General features: G+C 35.7%; 1 protein-coding gene across 7 annotated transcripts in view; it reads right to left on the reverse strand.

The window, feature by feature from the left end:
* CELF1 (CUGBP Elav-like family member 1) overlaps window positions 1-17,107 on the reverse strand; it is a 94,793-nt gene that overhangs the window by 33,332 nt on the left and 44,354 nt on the right. For 4 of the 7 annotated variants that reach the window (XM_074274684.1, XM_074274683.1, XM_074274680.1 and 1 more), the window contains exon 1: window positions 4,304-4,389. In XM_074274684.1, the coding sequence (XP_074130785.1) occupies window positions 4,304-4,374 (71 nt within the window). In that variant the 5' untranslated portion in view covers window positions 4,375-4,389. Of the gene's footprint in view, window positions 1-4,303; window positions 4,390-11,644; window positions 11,685-13,903; window positions 13,996-17,107 lie in introns of those variants that run through there. The other 3 variants (XM_074274689.1, XM_074274697.1, XM_074274693.1) reach the window with 2 other exon arrangements.

The following is a 17,107-nucleotide window of genomic DNA, read 5'->3' on the forward strand; positions in this document are numbered from 1 at the left end:
TGGATCTGGGCCCAGAACCTCCCCTCAAATCCTCACTGTTACTCTCCAGATAACCTGACCAGGTGGCTTCTGATCAAGCTCTACATCCCTGACCCTATGGGCACTATTCACTTTCCCAACAGCAAAGCCCTCTTTTCCTTTACATAAAAGTCTTTATGTCACTTCCTACTCAGGGTTCTTCACTCTACCCCCAAGGGCCAAGTAGATGAGACAACAGTTCAGGGAAGCAAGAGGGACCAGAGTTCAAACCTCCCCAGTTCCTTTAGGCAGATCTATGATGTACTATGATCTCAAGGCTCATCTTCTAAATAGTTTAACATCGTGAATGCATTCAGAGAGATTTTCAAGCTTATCACTGACTTTCCTAAAGCATGGTACCCAGAAGGTAACATGATGTTCTATCTGGGGTCTAGCCAAGATAGAGCACCACCACCTTTCTCTTTTAAAGAAGTCTTTTGTCTATTTTTTAAAGCCTCAACTTAGCTCCACATTAACTAAAATGAACATTTCCAGATACACAATACCACAGAAAGAGGAAAAATACACATGAAACTAGACAAGAAAATATGCTGTAAAGTTTATAGCACTTCTAGAAATGTGAGAATTGCCATCGTTAAATTACACTATTGTGTTTTATACACTATAGCTTCTCTTTGTGGATAAGCAGTATACCTATAACAAATCAAAATTCTTGTTTGGTTTTTCAAGTTCCCCCACTTGCCATCAGCTTCCACCTTCTTCCCTCTCAACATATTCTGCAATCCAGTGACTTTGGCCCCTGGACTCTTCTCTAAACAAGGTACTCTAGCTCCCAACTCTGGGCATCTTCTCTAACTGTCCTCTCTCTTCCCCCAATCCCAGAATCCCCTCCTTTCTCTTCTCACCTCAAAGTCTCAGCTAAAAATCCTAGCCTTAATACTAGAGACAGTCCTCTGAGAGAATCTCCAATCTATCCTGTCTAGATCTTATGAGGACATAGTCGTTTTTATGTTTTCTTCCTTTTCCATATGATGAATATTTGAAAAAAGACTTGTTTGCCATTCTTGGCATAGTACAGTGTTTGAAAGATCATAAGCAAAAAGGCAAATGTTTGTTGTTTTAACCTAAAAAGAAACCCAGGAAAACCTGCGTAAACCAATGTTGAATGAAGTAAAGAGAAGCAAGAGAACAATTTATGCCACACTGAAAAGACAGTTTTTTTTTGTTTTGTTTTGTTTTTTTGGTAAAACCCTAAGAATCCTAATTAATTTAATGACCCATCTCAAATCCAGAAGAATATTAATGAAGCAAGCTACCACTTACTGACAGATATGACAGAGAAGTCTTATATATATAAAGGAAAATTTAAGCATCTTCTTTTAAAAACTCTATTTCTATTAAGAAAATATAAGGAGGGGGTAGCTAGGTGGCGCAGTGGATAGAGCACCAGCCTTGAATTCAGGAGGACCCAAGTTCAAATCTGGTCTCAGACACTGAACACTTCCTAGCTGTGCGACCCTGGGCAAGTCACTTAACCTCAGCCTCGGGAGGGGGGGGGGGGGGAGAAGAAATAAAGAAAAGAAAATATAAGGAAAAAAAAAAAATCCCAGACAAGGAGAACATCAAAAGGTACATAATGAATACATGGTATAATTAAAAAGAAAAGCAAATTATACCAGATCTAGATCTACCATTTCAGTAACCATTTAATGCTCTGTTTAGTTAATGTTTTTTTTTTTTTTTTTTTGTTTTTTTTAAAGAACAGCTGATTTGGAAACAGAGGATTATTTACTAATTGTGTGACCTTGGACCAACTTAAACTACCCAGTGCCTCAGTTTCCTCATCTGTACAACAAGAAGCTTTGAAAGTTCTTTTTGGCTAAATGATATGCTAGAGTTCTTAACCCAAGGCTAGTGAATTTGTTTTTTAAAAATATCTTAGCAAGTATTTAAATGTAACTTGCTTTGTTTAGAAACCTGTGTATTTTATTTTATGCATTTAATAGCAAGTAATAATAGCTATTTTATACCTATTATATAATATAGTACTTATATGCCAAGAATTGTGATAAGTATGTTACAATTATCTCATTTGATCGTCACAACCCCATTTCAATGTGGGTATTATTATCTCCATTTTACAAATAAAAAAAATTGAGGCAAACAGAGGTCAAATTACTTGCCCAGGGTCACACAGTTGATACATGTATGAGGCTAAACTCACAGGTCTGGCATTCTATGCAGTATATGACTTTGCTGCCCATTTAAAAATATTATTCCAAGAAAAAGTCTACAGGATTCAGACTGCCCAAGGGGTTACATGTTATGAAAAATCAATTAATAATATTTGATCTCATTATTTCCTCCAGTATTAACTAAAACAAGGGATTCCACCTGGCCCCCTTTATATCACAAAAAGTCTAGGAAAAGAAAATGAGACCATAGACCTCAAAGGAACTTGAAAAAGACAAATGCACTATATGCAGGACTAATTTTTTATTAATGTAGGAACTTTAGCTAAAGCATTATAACCAAAGGAAAAGAAACATTGTAAAAAGTAAACTACAAGAAAGAAAAAAGCTCTTGCTCTAATAAGAGTAAAGAAAACCTCAAATTTACACACACACGTTTTACATGCTGTATTCTCTCCATCAGGTTGTGACCTTCTTGAGAGAAAGCTGTTTTTTGCATCTTGTGTACCTAGCACTCAGCACAGAGCCTGGCATAGAAAGTACTTAATAGATATCTGACAACTTAAATTTTTAAATTCTACATAAACATAATAAATACAGCTAAAATTAGAAAGGAAACAGTTAACTGGGGGAAAAAAATCTTTACAACAAGATTCTCTGATAACAGCCTCATTTCCAAGATCTAAAAGGAACTGATGAAAAAATTTAAGAATAAAAACCATTCTATAACCAATTAACATCCAAATAGCATGAACAAGTAGTTTTCAAAGAAAGAAATATAAGCAATCAAAGGAGGAAAATGCCTTAATTTAGAAAGTAATTTAAGCAATTCATACTATCGGACTGGCAGTTAACAAACACAAAAAGTGACAAGTGTGAGAAGGACTATAAGAAAGCAGGATTACAAATCTGGTGGGTTGGTAGGATTCTCAATTGGTTCAGCCATTTTGGAAAGCAATTTGGAACTACGCTCCCCAAATCAATCACTTATTGAACACTCTTTAACTCAATACCACGACCAGGTCTGTCCCTCAAAGAAAGCTGAAAAGCATTCCTCTGTACAACATTTATAAAGTGGTTCTTTTCATCTCTATCACTTGTTTGATCATGAAAGAAAAACTAAGGACTGCCCAACAATTAGAGAACCCTGGAAAGACTAATATAAGATGAAGCAGAATGAAGTGAACAGAACAAACTTTTAACAACACAGTAAAAAAAACAAAAACAAAAACAAAAACAACTTTTGAAAGTTTTAAAAACTATCATCAATGCCATTATTATCCAAAAATTCCAGAAAACTACACTTGATAAGAGAGGGGTTAAAACGAAGAATGAAAAAGGATAGCACACCCCCAAAGAGGGAATGTTTTGTTTTGCTTGACAATACATTTGTCACAAAAAGTATGCTTCCATAACCCAAGAAATCAAGAGAGTGCTAGAAATGTGTCCCTTAAACAATACTAATAAAGGCTAAGTTTTTCTTCCGTGTAGACAACTTAAAACCTTTTCTTTACTTGTAAAATATTTACTCTGTTGTCACTTCTGGCATTATCAGTTAAAAGATAATCTTTTTTTCCTTGCTCAGAATTTACTTGTGCACATTTTGCTTCACATTCAGCATTATGATTTCAACTATCTGGTCATCATCTGACACAGGCTCCTTAAGTAAAAATTTAAAATTTTAATGTAAGTTGAGGAGGAATGTACAGACCCACACTAGACATGAACTATCTCCCAGCATCCATTGTAATAGGTTTCTTACAGGTACTTAAAAACAGTCATTAAGTTCCAAAGTGCCATGTAATATTGTACAAATCAGGACAAGACAGAGCTATAGTTCAAAGATGCTTTATTGTCATAGGGAAAGTCTACAGAAACTAGAATCATTTAGTAGGGTTAGAGCTCTATGAAGCACACTATTTAAAAAAAAAAAAAAACCCATTGGGCCTAGTGAAAGAAAACCAATCTGTGGATCCAAAAATAGCTATTTTGAAAGGGTTAATCTTTTCTCTTTCCTCATTCCAATTCTTTAACATTCTGGAAGAGATCAGTTTAGGCAAATAGAAAAGAAAAAAAACAATCCGTTCTATCTGCTTACAATAACAATCAAACCACAAAACAAAAATACTTACACAGGACTGGCATTCAAAGAGCAATGATCCACCATCATTTCTGGAAGAAAATCCAACTTAAATGCAGCCATCACCTCACTTTTCTTACTACACTTGTCTGACCAACAAATATACAAAGCTAAAGACTCCTGAGTCTCACAACAACAACAAACTGAAAAGAGCAGAAGAAGCTCAGGAAGACCAGCAGTAAATGATACACACAGGCTGGGATGGGAAAGGGGCAAGAGAGTAGTGGATTAAAAAGGGGCTGTAACCATGTAAAAGGAGGCTCCGCTCTCCACACAATGAAAGTGCTGATGCAGGAGGCTTGTTTTGTGTGGTTTTCCCTGGCAAAGCAGTACTAAGTGCACTGTCAGATAAACAGTGTCAGATCCATGAAGATAGCAATGGGTGACAGAGTGGAAGAAATACAAACTTGTTTCTCATTCCCCAAACTCCTGCCCCTAAACATCAGTTCCCAAAGTCCCCCAAAGCATGGGATTACCTGAACTAATAATCTCATCATTATGACTTGTTACATCTTCAAATATTTTACAGAGGGAAGAATTCGGGCTGTTTTAAGTTGAGTTACAAACACAGCCCCTATCTAAATTGGTTAGCAATGGGTACAATGCTAACTACTATATATGGTGATAGAGCATTGCCATATATGGTAATCCTCCACAAAAGTCCTATTCTAATGCCTCATATCATGTGTAGAGGTGACCCTAAGATCTTTAAAAAAAGAAAAAAGAAATTCTTGCAGTTCCTGCCTAATTGACTCCTTCAAGCAGTTCACCAGTGGATTCTTTCCTGAACACTGGTTGGCTCTTTTGAAAGACTTAGCACCATAAGGCTAGTCATCAAATCAATTAATTTTTTTCAGTTCATAACAACTCAGGAGGAGTTAACTCACTTAAGGTTAAAGGAGTAACTACACTAGTGAAACTACAGATCCTAATTTAAATCCTTTAAGCATTCGAGTGACTGGAGTAAATAAGAAGGCCAAAGCAAACATCCTGCTCTCCCCACTCCCCCAAATTGGAAAGTGTTCACAGTCAGTCATAACACTTCCTCCAACTCAGAGAAGCAGTAAAACTCTGGTGCATCCGGAGCCCTGAGAGCTGTGCTGGAATCCTGCCTCTGCTACTTCCTACCTGTGGATCCTGCTACTTCCCAATCTGAGTGTTTCTCCATTTGAAAAAGGAGAGGATTGGATCAGATGGCATCTAACTTCCCTTCCTGTGAATCTGTGATCCTCCCACCTAAATGACTCAATTATATGCTTCTGAAAAGAGGGACTGAGACCTATTTGGGAAAAGAAGGATAACTGCATCTCTCTGCGTTATCAGTAAATGACAGTTTTCAAAAATCCTGGTTCTGAACAATTGTGAGGCACAGTCAATATTAGATTTTGTTTTTAAAAGTTTCTTAATAACATCTATTCAATTATGTGGTTGGTCTTAATTTTAAAACAACCAAAAAACCTTCTGCATAAATACATATCAGTAATTTAGGGGAAAAAAAAAAAAAAAAAAGGCATGGAGCCTCAAGGTCAAACAGGTTGATGTTAAATAAAATTGAGATGTGTAGAACCCACACATAAAAATTCTAATATGGATCAGCAGCAGAGATAGCTGTCTAAATCAGGCACATGTGATGTCCCGTGTCTGTTCTATAGTCCTCCAAGCAGCAAAGATTGCCACATTTCAGCAGTGACTTAAAGCAACACTGCCCAAGAGGGCATTGTGGAACTCTGCAGGCTCCTTTCTATGTTTACCTGGAGTTTCCCTTAGCATCATACTCTACAGCCAGAATTACATTACTTCTTACACTATCTCACAGCTGTATCAAACACATCATGTTTTACTCCAGATTTCTATCAAAGGCCTTTCTGTTCTATCTTAAAAAGGAAAATAGGAAACCTTTTAAGGATTTAGGGTTACTTTAAAAGCATAAGGCAGACTTCCTGAGAGTGCAATGTGAGTTGATGTAGGAAGGTCTGATAATTCTTTACAATTCGCCCTAGTGCAAACTGAAAGACATAGTAACAATTCCAACTTGTTGGTTTGGTTTTGTTGTTGGAGAAGAGGGGCACTTCTAGAGCTTTCTGGCTCACATATTCATGTATTTGGAAACTGTTTAGAAAGAACATAAATACCACATCCTACCAGCAGTTTGGATCATGATCAAGGTTAAACAATAACGGATCAAGAGAAAGTTAGAACCATAAAGCCAAGTTAATTGCACTCTTTCCTCCCATGCACATTTTATAATCCTGTTTGGGAGACAGCAGATAGTAAACCCTATCTTCAAGTATAATACTGATCAAATTATTTCTCTTTGCCCTAATTTCCTTTCTACAAAGAGTAATACTGGACCCTTTTTATATAGAATTGTTTGGTTCACTATTAGTAAATTCAACATGAAATTACTGTGGAAAAAGCAATTATCCAGATGCCAAATAACTCAGGATCAGCAGTAAGCATGCAGGAATAAACACTATTAAATGAATCAGAAAGCTTTCCCTTATATACATACACTGTAAAAATTGACGTGGCAAATGTTATATGCTTAAACTTTAATCCAAAGTTGAGGAAAAGACCTTTGGCTTAATTTTATATTAGCTATATATAGTAAGCTTTCTAAAATCATCAAATCCAGTGGGCAACTTTTCTCCTGCTATTAAAATCCACTTGATACTAGAAAAATACTACATGGCTTTTAAAATCTAAACCTACCTAATAGGAATCTTAAGTAACTGAACACAACAGTGTTTGATAAAATGTTTAGGAAATAAGAACAGCAGCAAAGCATCACAAAATATACCTAAGACCCACTATAACCTTATCTTTAATAAGGGTTTGATAAAAAAAAAAAAAAAAAGACTATTAATTGCAATACGTGAGACCAAGGCACTATATACCCTAAGAGAGAAGTGGTGAAAAGATGAAAAACAGCTCTTAAAAAAAAAAAAATTAAATTAAATTTAAAAATTGCTAACATCAACCACTACTGAAAGATTGCTCCAAAACATCACTAAAAAGAGAAATAGAAATCAAACCTCCCACCTAGCAACTTGTTAAAAATGCTGGAAGGTGTAGACAGTCAATATCAGGTTCTGTGAGGACAGGCACACTGGAAAGCTGTTGGTGGGGTTATAAATTGGTATGTACATTTTAAAAAGCAAGTGGGAACACAAGAAAAAAGGTAGGTTAAAAGGGAAGAGAGGGAGGAAGGAAGGAAAGTCAGAGATCACAGATACAGAAAGTAAGAAAGTCAAAGATAGATAAGTTTTTATTTATGCCAAAATAGTCACAGGAGACCTTTTGTAGCAGCAGACAATTGAAACAAAGTAGATTCCAATCAAGTGATTTTAACAAATTGTGTTTCATGAATGTAATGAAATGCTGCTGCATAATTACATAAGAGAACAACTATTTGTAGAAATACGAACAATTCAAAAAGTATGATAAAGTTCATAAGCACCATACAGAATAAGCAGAACCGAGGAAACAATGCCCACAGTAATGTAAATAAGATAATAAAAAGAAACTAAATACCATGGTAGAGAAAATGTACTTCTCTTCTTTCATGGCAGAGGTAAAAGACAATGAATATGAAACCATGTACACCCTTTGAGACACTTAATATCCCGCTTTGCTTGCTTCTGCTATTTATTTTCTTTATATTTTAATATTTGTTACAATGTAAAGTTCATAGGGAGAAAAAAGCAGAAGAGGGAGATTTTGAATGCAAACCTTGTACAGCAGATGGAACACTAATCCTGAAGACAAGAGGATTGAGTTCAAATCCAGCCTCAGACACCTCACACTAGCTATGTGACCCTAAACAAGTCACCTAATCCCAATTGCCTCCCAAAAGAGGAAAACAAATATTATTTTGCAAATAAGAAACCAAACTGCATAAATTACAGTAAACAAGTTTTACTAGTGCTATTTTAAGGAGAGTATGTGTCAAGTTAAAGGCACTTAGATGTGAACTACCACAAGTACAAGAAAAGTATTTTATAAAACATATCTTTTCTTTGTGATTTAGCCTGTGTACCAGGAAACCAAATCTTTTCCATTTGTATTGTCTTAGGAAAATTCTGAAGATCACCTGGCAGAATAAGATACCAGACACTGAGGTCCTTTTTCGAACTAAACTGCTAGCTAAGAATGTAAATTGTTAGCACTACTGTCTATCTACCCAGGTTACTTATACCTTCGGAAGCTAATAATTAATGTGCAACAAGAAAATGGTATTTACACACATATATTGTATCTAGGTTATATTGTAACACATGTAAAATGTATGGGATTACCTGCCATCGGGGGGAGGGAGTGGAGGGAGGGAGGGGATAATTTGGAAAAATGAATTTAAAAAAAAAAAAAAAAACTGCTAGCTAAGAATTTCAACTTTACTGCAGAGAGCACAATTCAAAAGAGTGGCCCCATTGTTTGATGTCAAATGTATGTTTGCCAAAAAAATGATTTTATGGAGAATTCCCAAAAGGCAATCATTCACAAGGTGAAGAAGTGATACAAGGACACTCTCAAGGTATCTCTCACTAACTTTAGAATCAATTTTATGGCATAGGAAACACTGGCACAGGACTGTCCAGCATGGCCTGCCTTCACCAGAGAAGATACTGTGCTCTAACGAGCAAAGTAGAACTGAATTAGCCCAAAGGAAACGTGAAATACGCAAAATAAGAGAAGCTCCCCCAAATGTTCACCTGGGCTATTTGTGTCCAAGCTGTGGCAGAGCATTCTGAAGGCTCATATTAGTCTGATCAGCCACAAATGGACACACTTTGACTCAACTCTAACATAGTGATTTCATTTTGGTCCTCTTTGAAAACAAAGGACAACAATCAATCAGTTATAAATAGTAACAGTAAATACAAAGTACTTCACTGTTTATCAAAAACCTTTTTCTCACAATATAATTTTTAAAAAGAAAGAAAGAAAATGGAAGGAATGGTGGACTTGAAATTAGGAAGTCAAATCCTGCTTCATTCAATCACTTATTGATTGTATGACCTAGGTAGGACATGTAACCTATCACAGCCCTCCAGGTTAGCCATCTGTAAAATGGGGGAAATAATAGCACCTGCTTCATATACAGTTAGGACATAATGTACATAAAATACTCTTTGTACTTAACAAGCTACACAGATGTCTATTACGTTCAGCATCACATAATGTAAAGAGAACAGGATTATGAATTTATAGCTTGGGCAGTAATCATGTCTATGACGTGCCAGATACCAGCACTAATAACAGTTAGGGATGCAAAGAAAGACCTAAACAAGTACCTGTTCTCCAAGAACTAATAGACCAAAGGAGTCAGTAAGATGCAAACCGATATGTACAAAGATCCATAAACAGGACAAACTAAAGCCAATCACTAAAGAGAAGGTACATAGCTAAGGGAAAATCAAAGAGATTTCTTGTTTCCAATAGAATCTGGAAGAAGCCAGGAGTCCCAAAGTTGGAGATCAAGAGAGAAAAAATTCCCGACCTGGTACACACAGCTAGTGAGAATGCACCTCCATGGAAGATGGGAATGGTCCTGTGTACAGACCAACAAGGAGGCCAATCTTATGGGATGACAAAATAAAACATAACTGGAAAGAAGGGTAGGGATAGGCAATTTCTGAAGGGGTTTGAAAGTCAGAGGATTTTATATTTTATTTTAGGGGTAGAAAAGAAGCCACTAGAATTTGTTGAAAAGGAGGGAAGAGAAGAACTGTGATTGTTGAGATCTATGTTTTCAGGTCACTAGGAAAACTAAGTGGAGGGAGGCTGCAGTGGGGGGAACTTAAGGCAAGCTTTAAAACCATTCTGGCAGATGGTAGTTTTGGCTGGTGGTATCAGAAAAGAAGTAAACATATACAAAGACCTATTCCCCTAAAGCTGAAGCCGACCTTTTCTAGCACAAATACTGTATACACTGTGGGAGGGGGGTACAAAGAAAAGAGCCAGCCTGCCCTGGGCTTTCCATGATAGAAGAATCCTTGGTAAGGAAACTCTCTACCAATGCAAATCTGTAACTATTCAGCAACTCGGTCTTAGAAATACTTGGAACACAAAGAGAGATTTGTCCAGTAAAACCATCAGTATGAATTACAGACCAGACCTACATTCAGACCTTCTTACCTCCAAGTCTAGATTCCTAGTCACTACTCCCAAGCTGCCTCCTTAATGTTTGAGTCTATTAATTCAAAATCTCAGTAGAAGAAGGAAAACCAGAGATATCCATCACAGCTGTTCAATCTTAGAAAAAGGAACATAATGAAGAAATGGGAAGAACTGCAAGCCAATTTAAACCAAGAGAATTTGAACCAATTTAGAGGAAGTTTCTTAGGAGAAAACTTAACAGGCTGCCTGTCAAAACTGAAAAATAAATAAATAAATAAATAAAAACAAAAGCCAAAACAAAAAAGCCCCAGAGAAGAAAAGGAACAAATAAAATTAGCAGCAAATCTAAAATTAGACGTCAAATAAAAGGTATCTTTTATTTTTTCCAAAAGGAAAAATAAGCCCAATAAGAAGAGAGGTTCAAATTAAAACAAGTATAAATAAGAAATTAGTTGAGGAAAAAAAAAATTGAGGAATAACACTATAAGAAACTAAGAAGGTCTTAGAAGACAATAATATGATAAAGAAAGCTGGAGAACTGATGATCTATTTGATGCTCACAGAGCTAAAAATATAGTCAGAAATAAAAAGATCACAAAGATGCATTAATTTTTTTCCTCCCAACGGATCTCAGAGAGTCTAATCCATAACATACATGAAATCTCCACTCTATAATGTGGGGAATGTATTTCTATATCTTTGATTGAAGACTTGTAAAAGGAGCAAACCCACCCCTGGAGAACATCTCCTTGTAGATAGATAGCTCTTATCACCAGGAGGTTTTCTGTATCTCAAGACTAAGTTCTTTGCTGCCACTACTGTTCCTAGTTGTACCCTTTGGGGCCATTCAGAACCCAACTAACAATCAGAAGAGAGGTCATCCAATTTAAGCTGAACAAAAATGCCTTCCACAATATGCCTAGCAAGGGGTCATACTGTCCATGGCTTAAAGATCTTTTGGGAAAAGGGAAGGGAAGAACAAGGAAATAATCATTAGTGTAGCGCTTCCTATATGCCAGGCAGTGTATAGTTTCACCTCAAAGAAAAATAAAAATCCAGTCAAGAAAATGCTTCCAAATAGTATCAGGCATAAAATAAAATGTTCTTAAGATAAAAAAGGAGGAAATCTTCACCTTTCTGAAGTCAGCTTTCCTATTTAATATACAAACTGGGGATTATTCAATAGGAAAACCTCAATTAGGTCCTTACTTACCTATGGTTTCACACCTGTATTTTCTGGATTTGTCTTCACTCTAGAAAACAAAGAAAACAAATAACAGTGAGTAAACTTTCCATTTCCACCTTTGACATCACAACCCAAGTTTCATATATATTGTTTCTTTCTGAAGGAAAGCCCTTTCACCATCATGTCAAAAGATAAGAAAAATGAATCATTTCACTCTCCTGGGAACATATAATACCACCTGACATATCAAAGTACAATTATAAATAAATCAATTAATTAATATAAAAAGAAAGCAAGGAGTTTAGGAAATTGCCTAAAACTAACCTGCCAAAACCAAGAATCCACAATCTTTGTGAATTCCCTATCATGTAATTTCTAGCTCACACACCTACTTGTAGGAATCTGAAAAACTCTCTTTTCAGAATTAAGAATAATATTAAAAACATGGTGTTACTAATGATACTATTTGGAATATCCTAGTGCAACTTTCCTGAGTCCTACCAGACAGAAACTGAGTTCTTGCCTAAGTAAATGAATTTCAGAGACCCCAGAGTTAGTGGTATACCACAGAAACCAAAGAAATCTTAAGATGGAAAAGTTAATAGAAGGTAAAAAGCAAACTGAGAAACCACAAAACCAATCTGTCCAGTAATGTTAAAAATAAAGCTCTTCTGGCCAAGGATCTAGAAATCCCACAAATTTGTGTTCACATCAACTATTAACAGCAATATATCTGATGTTGCTATCTATTCCCAGCCTACTTTGGTGAAAGTAAAGAACAGCTTAATGTTACAAAGGGACAATAATTTCTACTATAGAAAGTATAAGACTTTTAAAAAAGACATTCATTGGCGTAATAAGAGAAAAGTCTTTTGACAATATGGATAGATATGAAGACAAAAGCTAATTTCTTTTTTTGTGTGATTCATTTTAAAAATAGCTTTTTATTTTTCAAAATACATGCAAAGATAGTTTTCAATATTCAAACTTTCAAAACTTTGTGTTCCAAATTTTTCTCCCTCCCCTAAACAGCAAGTAATCTAACCTAAGTTAAATACGTACAATACTTCCAGACATATTTCTACATCTATTATGATGCACAAGAAAAATGAGATCAAAAGGGGAAAAAAAAAAACACAAGAAAACAAACAAGCAAGCAAACAACAAAAGGCGAAAATACTATGTTGTGAACCACCTTCAGACTCCATAGTCTTCTAACTAGATACAAATGGCTCTTTCCATCCCAAATCTATTGGAATTTCCTTGAAACACCCCATTGTTGAAAAGAGCCATGTTCATCATGGTTGACCATCACAAGATCTTTTTGCTGTGTACAATGTTTTCTTGGTTCTACTTACTTCACTTAGCATCAGTTCATATCTTTCTTTTCTGAAACCATCTTGGGTTTGCAATAAGAAAGAGGAGTTCAAATCTAGCTTCAGAGACTTATTAGCTGTGTGACTAAGACCCTTAACCTGTTCTTGTCTCAGCTTCCTCATCTATAAAATGAGGATAAAATATCTAATTCCCAAGGTTATTTTGAGGATGAACTGAGATAAACATTGTAAAGGGCTTAATGCTTACACAGTAATCAATAAAATGTTAATTATTATTTTTATGGTTATTTATCAAATATATTTTATATTTAGCTTAAATGCCATAGTATTTTTTTTGTAGTAGCACAGGTAAACAAAGCAGACACCACTGATTGGGGAATGCCTGAACAAATAATATCCATGCCTTTTATATTTCAGTTATAAATGACTAATATTAATCCAGAGAAACGGCATGTTTTTAAAGAACCGACAGAAAAAGAAAGCCAGGAAAATTATGTGCACAATGATTACAATAATAGAAATGAAAAGAATAACGAAAGGAACTGTAATGCTATTATAATCAACTTCCCCCTTTCCCTTTTCCTTTCCCTATCCCAAGAAATTAGAAATGTAACTCCAACCCTTCCTTAGAAGGGTAAAGAATACATACATGCTGCAAGGCTTGGTAATTGCATTCCTAAAATATGTTTAGTTGCTTTTCTTTCTTATGAAGATAAAAGGAGAGGCTAGAAGGCATTAATTCTTGGTCATATTGTGGTATTTAAATAAAAGAAAGCAATAAAACTTTAAAATAAAAGAATGATGCAATAGTATCAGTCACATATTTGTAAATAATTGCAGAACATCATTAAAAAATTATAACATTAAACTGCCATTATTAAAATACTGGCTGTAAAAGAAAAAAGTTAACTGGCCTACAAAGGAATTGAACTCATAAAACTATTCTCACTTGCCATGGTATTCTTAAGCCAAGCAATGGAGAGGGAATGTCCAAGGTTTACTATGCCGATCTTCATTCATATATAACCTGATCAAGTCTTTCTGAAAAAAGTAGGGAAAAAAAAAAGGCAAAGTAAAACATTTAATTAACAGAAGTACAATTATCTGCAATACTGTAAGAGTAATACAAATCTACAGACAGGTAGGTGGCAAAAATAGATAGAGCACTGGCCCTAGAGTCAAGAGCTCTGGAATTCAAATCTAGCCTCAGGCACTTAATAGAAGAAGCAAGTCACTAAACCTCACTTGTCTTCCTCTTCCTCCCCACCCCTCCTCAAAAGAAAAGTAACACCCTTGAGATCTAAATCTAACAAGGTTGCAAAACTGCTAATAATAGGCTCTCTCTTTTGGCAGGAGATTTTTGTAACAATACATCTAAAATACAACAGGAGAATTCCCAATGACCTAGATAGTTCAGAATGGTAAATAATCTTTCCAAATCTAGCTCTATAATATGTGTATACATTTATATTTGTAACAGAGTATTTAACTAATTAACTTTTGGTCGATATTAAAATCAGGTCTAGAGAACTTTTGGCAGAAGGCACAGAAGGTCTTCCCTTCACTCTTTACTACCCCACTCCCACCCTACCTTTCAAAGAGTGAAGGGAAGACTTCTGTGACTTCTGCCAAAAGTTCTCTAGACCATCCAGGCTCAAAGGTCAGCTTGGGCCCTTCTCTTTGCCAATGACAATTCATTTCCTAATGCCTTTTAGCCATCCCCTCTCCTCCACAAAAAAGTTTGCCCTTACATCATTACTAAGAGTCAAAGGCTTCCCTGACTAAACACTCCTCTTTCTGATTAGTCCGCTCTTCCAAATGCTGTCTTGCTCTATCACTAAATTAATTCCTTGAGACAAGGGATTGGTTTTTTTTTGTTTGTTTGTTTGTTTGTTTGTTTTTTTTTGGGGGGGGGGGGCTGGTTTTACAATTAAGTAACAGCAGGATGTTTGTTTTTTTAATTATTCAGAATTTGTCTAAAAGAAACTCCTAAACCCAACCCTAACAAGTTTCCTTAATTCTCTCAAACAGAATTACCATTCTTTCAGTTGAGACAGTACACAACTAATTCATTATAAGAGGTTTCACAATAAAGAATATCTTCTATCTCAAAGGAATATAAAAACGTTCCCTTTAAAACTCCTGTATTAATGAAAAATATTCCAAATATTCAAAATTCAAAATCTGCTTGGCCACTATTGCTCATAACCTCTATCTATCAAAAAGAGAGTGACAAGGCAGATAAGGGAAGTAAATAATCTACTATGTGAGGACTACTTACTAAGGGGGAATTCCGTTCCACAAAAACAGAAATGGTTGCAAGCACCTAGAAAACATAAAGGTTAATAACCTCTCCATTTGAATGGCTAAGCTATCTTGTCACAACAACTAATATTTATTTGGCTCTTCCATTAATATTCACATGTTACTGACTCAAATCTGATGCATTTTTAGTCTCTCTGCCCTGCCATCAAGCCAGATCTGTTTTATTCAATGAGTCACCAAACATGACTCTCTCAAATTACATTTTCATTTCAACCCACTTCTCCAACTCATCTCAGCTATACCATATGTTAGTCCCATGTAGGCACAATGTGACAACTTTTTCTGGAACACTGATTTAAAAGTGATAAAATTTCAAAGTAGCACAATCTTGATTTTTTTAAATTAAGAATTTCCGTAAAATTTAATATTTTGAAAGATTTTATAATTATTAATTTTTACTCAAAATACTTGTAACATATTAACAAATAGTGAGTTACCTGAAAACTAAGATGGGACTTGGAATAAAAGCCACAGGGACATTATTTGGCAAATAAGTGATGATGATTTGAATATATTGCTATTAGAAATAAAATCAAGAATAACTAATGTAGAGAATTACATTAAGGGCCATATTATATTGATTTTTCTGAATTACTAAATAAACTTTGTTTAAGGTAAATATGCTTGGTTATGAATCCATATCATAAGCAGCTCCCCAACACAAAAATTTTTTTGAGGCACAGGGTATCAGAGGCAGAAAGGTCTGAATCCAAATTCAGCTGCAGGCACTTACTAGCTGTGTGATCTGGGGCAAATATCCTTCAGTTTCTCACTTGTGAAATGGAGATAACTTTGAAAAGCTGGTGTAAAGATCAAACGAGAAACTTAATAAATGCCTGTTTTCCTTCTTTTCCTTTTCAACATAAATATTCACTTAGTAATGCTATATGACTGCAAAATAAACATGAGATGTCCTCCTGCTGTTACTAAAGAAGTAAAGGGAGAAAAGGCTTCATATACAACAAAATATTGATAGCATCATTTACATGTTTACTCATGGTACCTAACATTTCCAGGCACAACTTGCTAGTGGCTGCTGGGGATCTAATTCTGACCAGCAGAATAGATCCCTTCATGTGAGAGGATGATAACGATACAAGGAGACTGAGAGGCAGTTGCATTCTCTGATCTCTCTCCTCTTCCCCCAATTCACAAGCAACATCTGTGTCAGGAAAGGCTGATTTACAATTACTTCAGGTGTGTTATGATTCATAGCTGTGAGGGCTTTCGGACAACTAATTAACCTGGCCCTTCACACTTAGGTAGAGTCCTTAATGCCTAACCAAAGCCACCAAGTTGCTTACTGCTCCCCAGACATCATCCCATGACACAATATACATATAATTTCTGTCTGTTCCCTTTCTACTTCTAACTGGACAGAATAATCAAATCAATACTATCACTCCTGCATTTCTTAAAAAGGCAACCTCAGTAAGTTCCCTTATGATTCCAATCACTATTCCTTCCATTTGCCTAAGACACTTCCAGGCCTCCATTCGTTTTTAATGTTTGGTTTTGTTTCCCAGGAGAAATTAAGTTTTTCTGGGTCAGGGAAGGCAGCTAGATGGCTCAGTGGATAGAGTGCAGCATTAGATTTTAGCCAGAAAGAATGGAGTTTAAATCTGGTCTCAGGGGGCAACTAGGTGGTGCAGTGGATAGAGCACCACCCTTGAATTCAGGAGGACCGAGTTCAAATCTGGTCTCAGACACTTAACACTTCCTAGCTGTGTGACCCTGGCCAAGTCACTTAACCCCAGCCTCAGGAAAAGGGAGGGGGGATAAATAAATCTGGTCTCAGACACTTATTAGCCTTGTGATCATGGACATC

This window comes from Sminthopsis crassicaudata, chromosome 6, assembly GCF_048593235.1.
Source record: "Sminthopsis crassicaudata isolate SCR6 chromosome 6, ASM4859323v1, whole genome shotgun sequence".
NCBI lineage: Eukaryota > Metazoa > Chordata > Mammalia > Dasyuromorphia > Dasyuridae > Sminthopsis > Sminthopsis crassicaudata.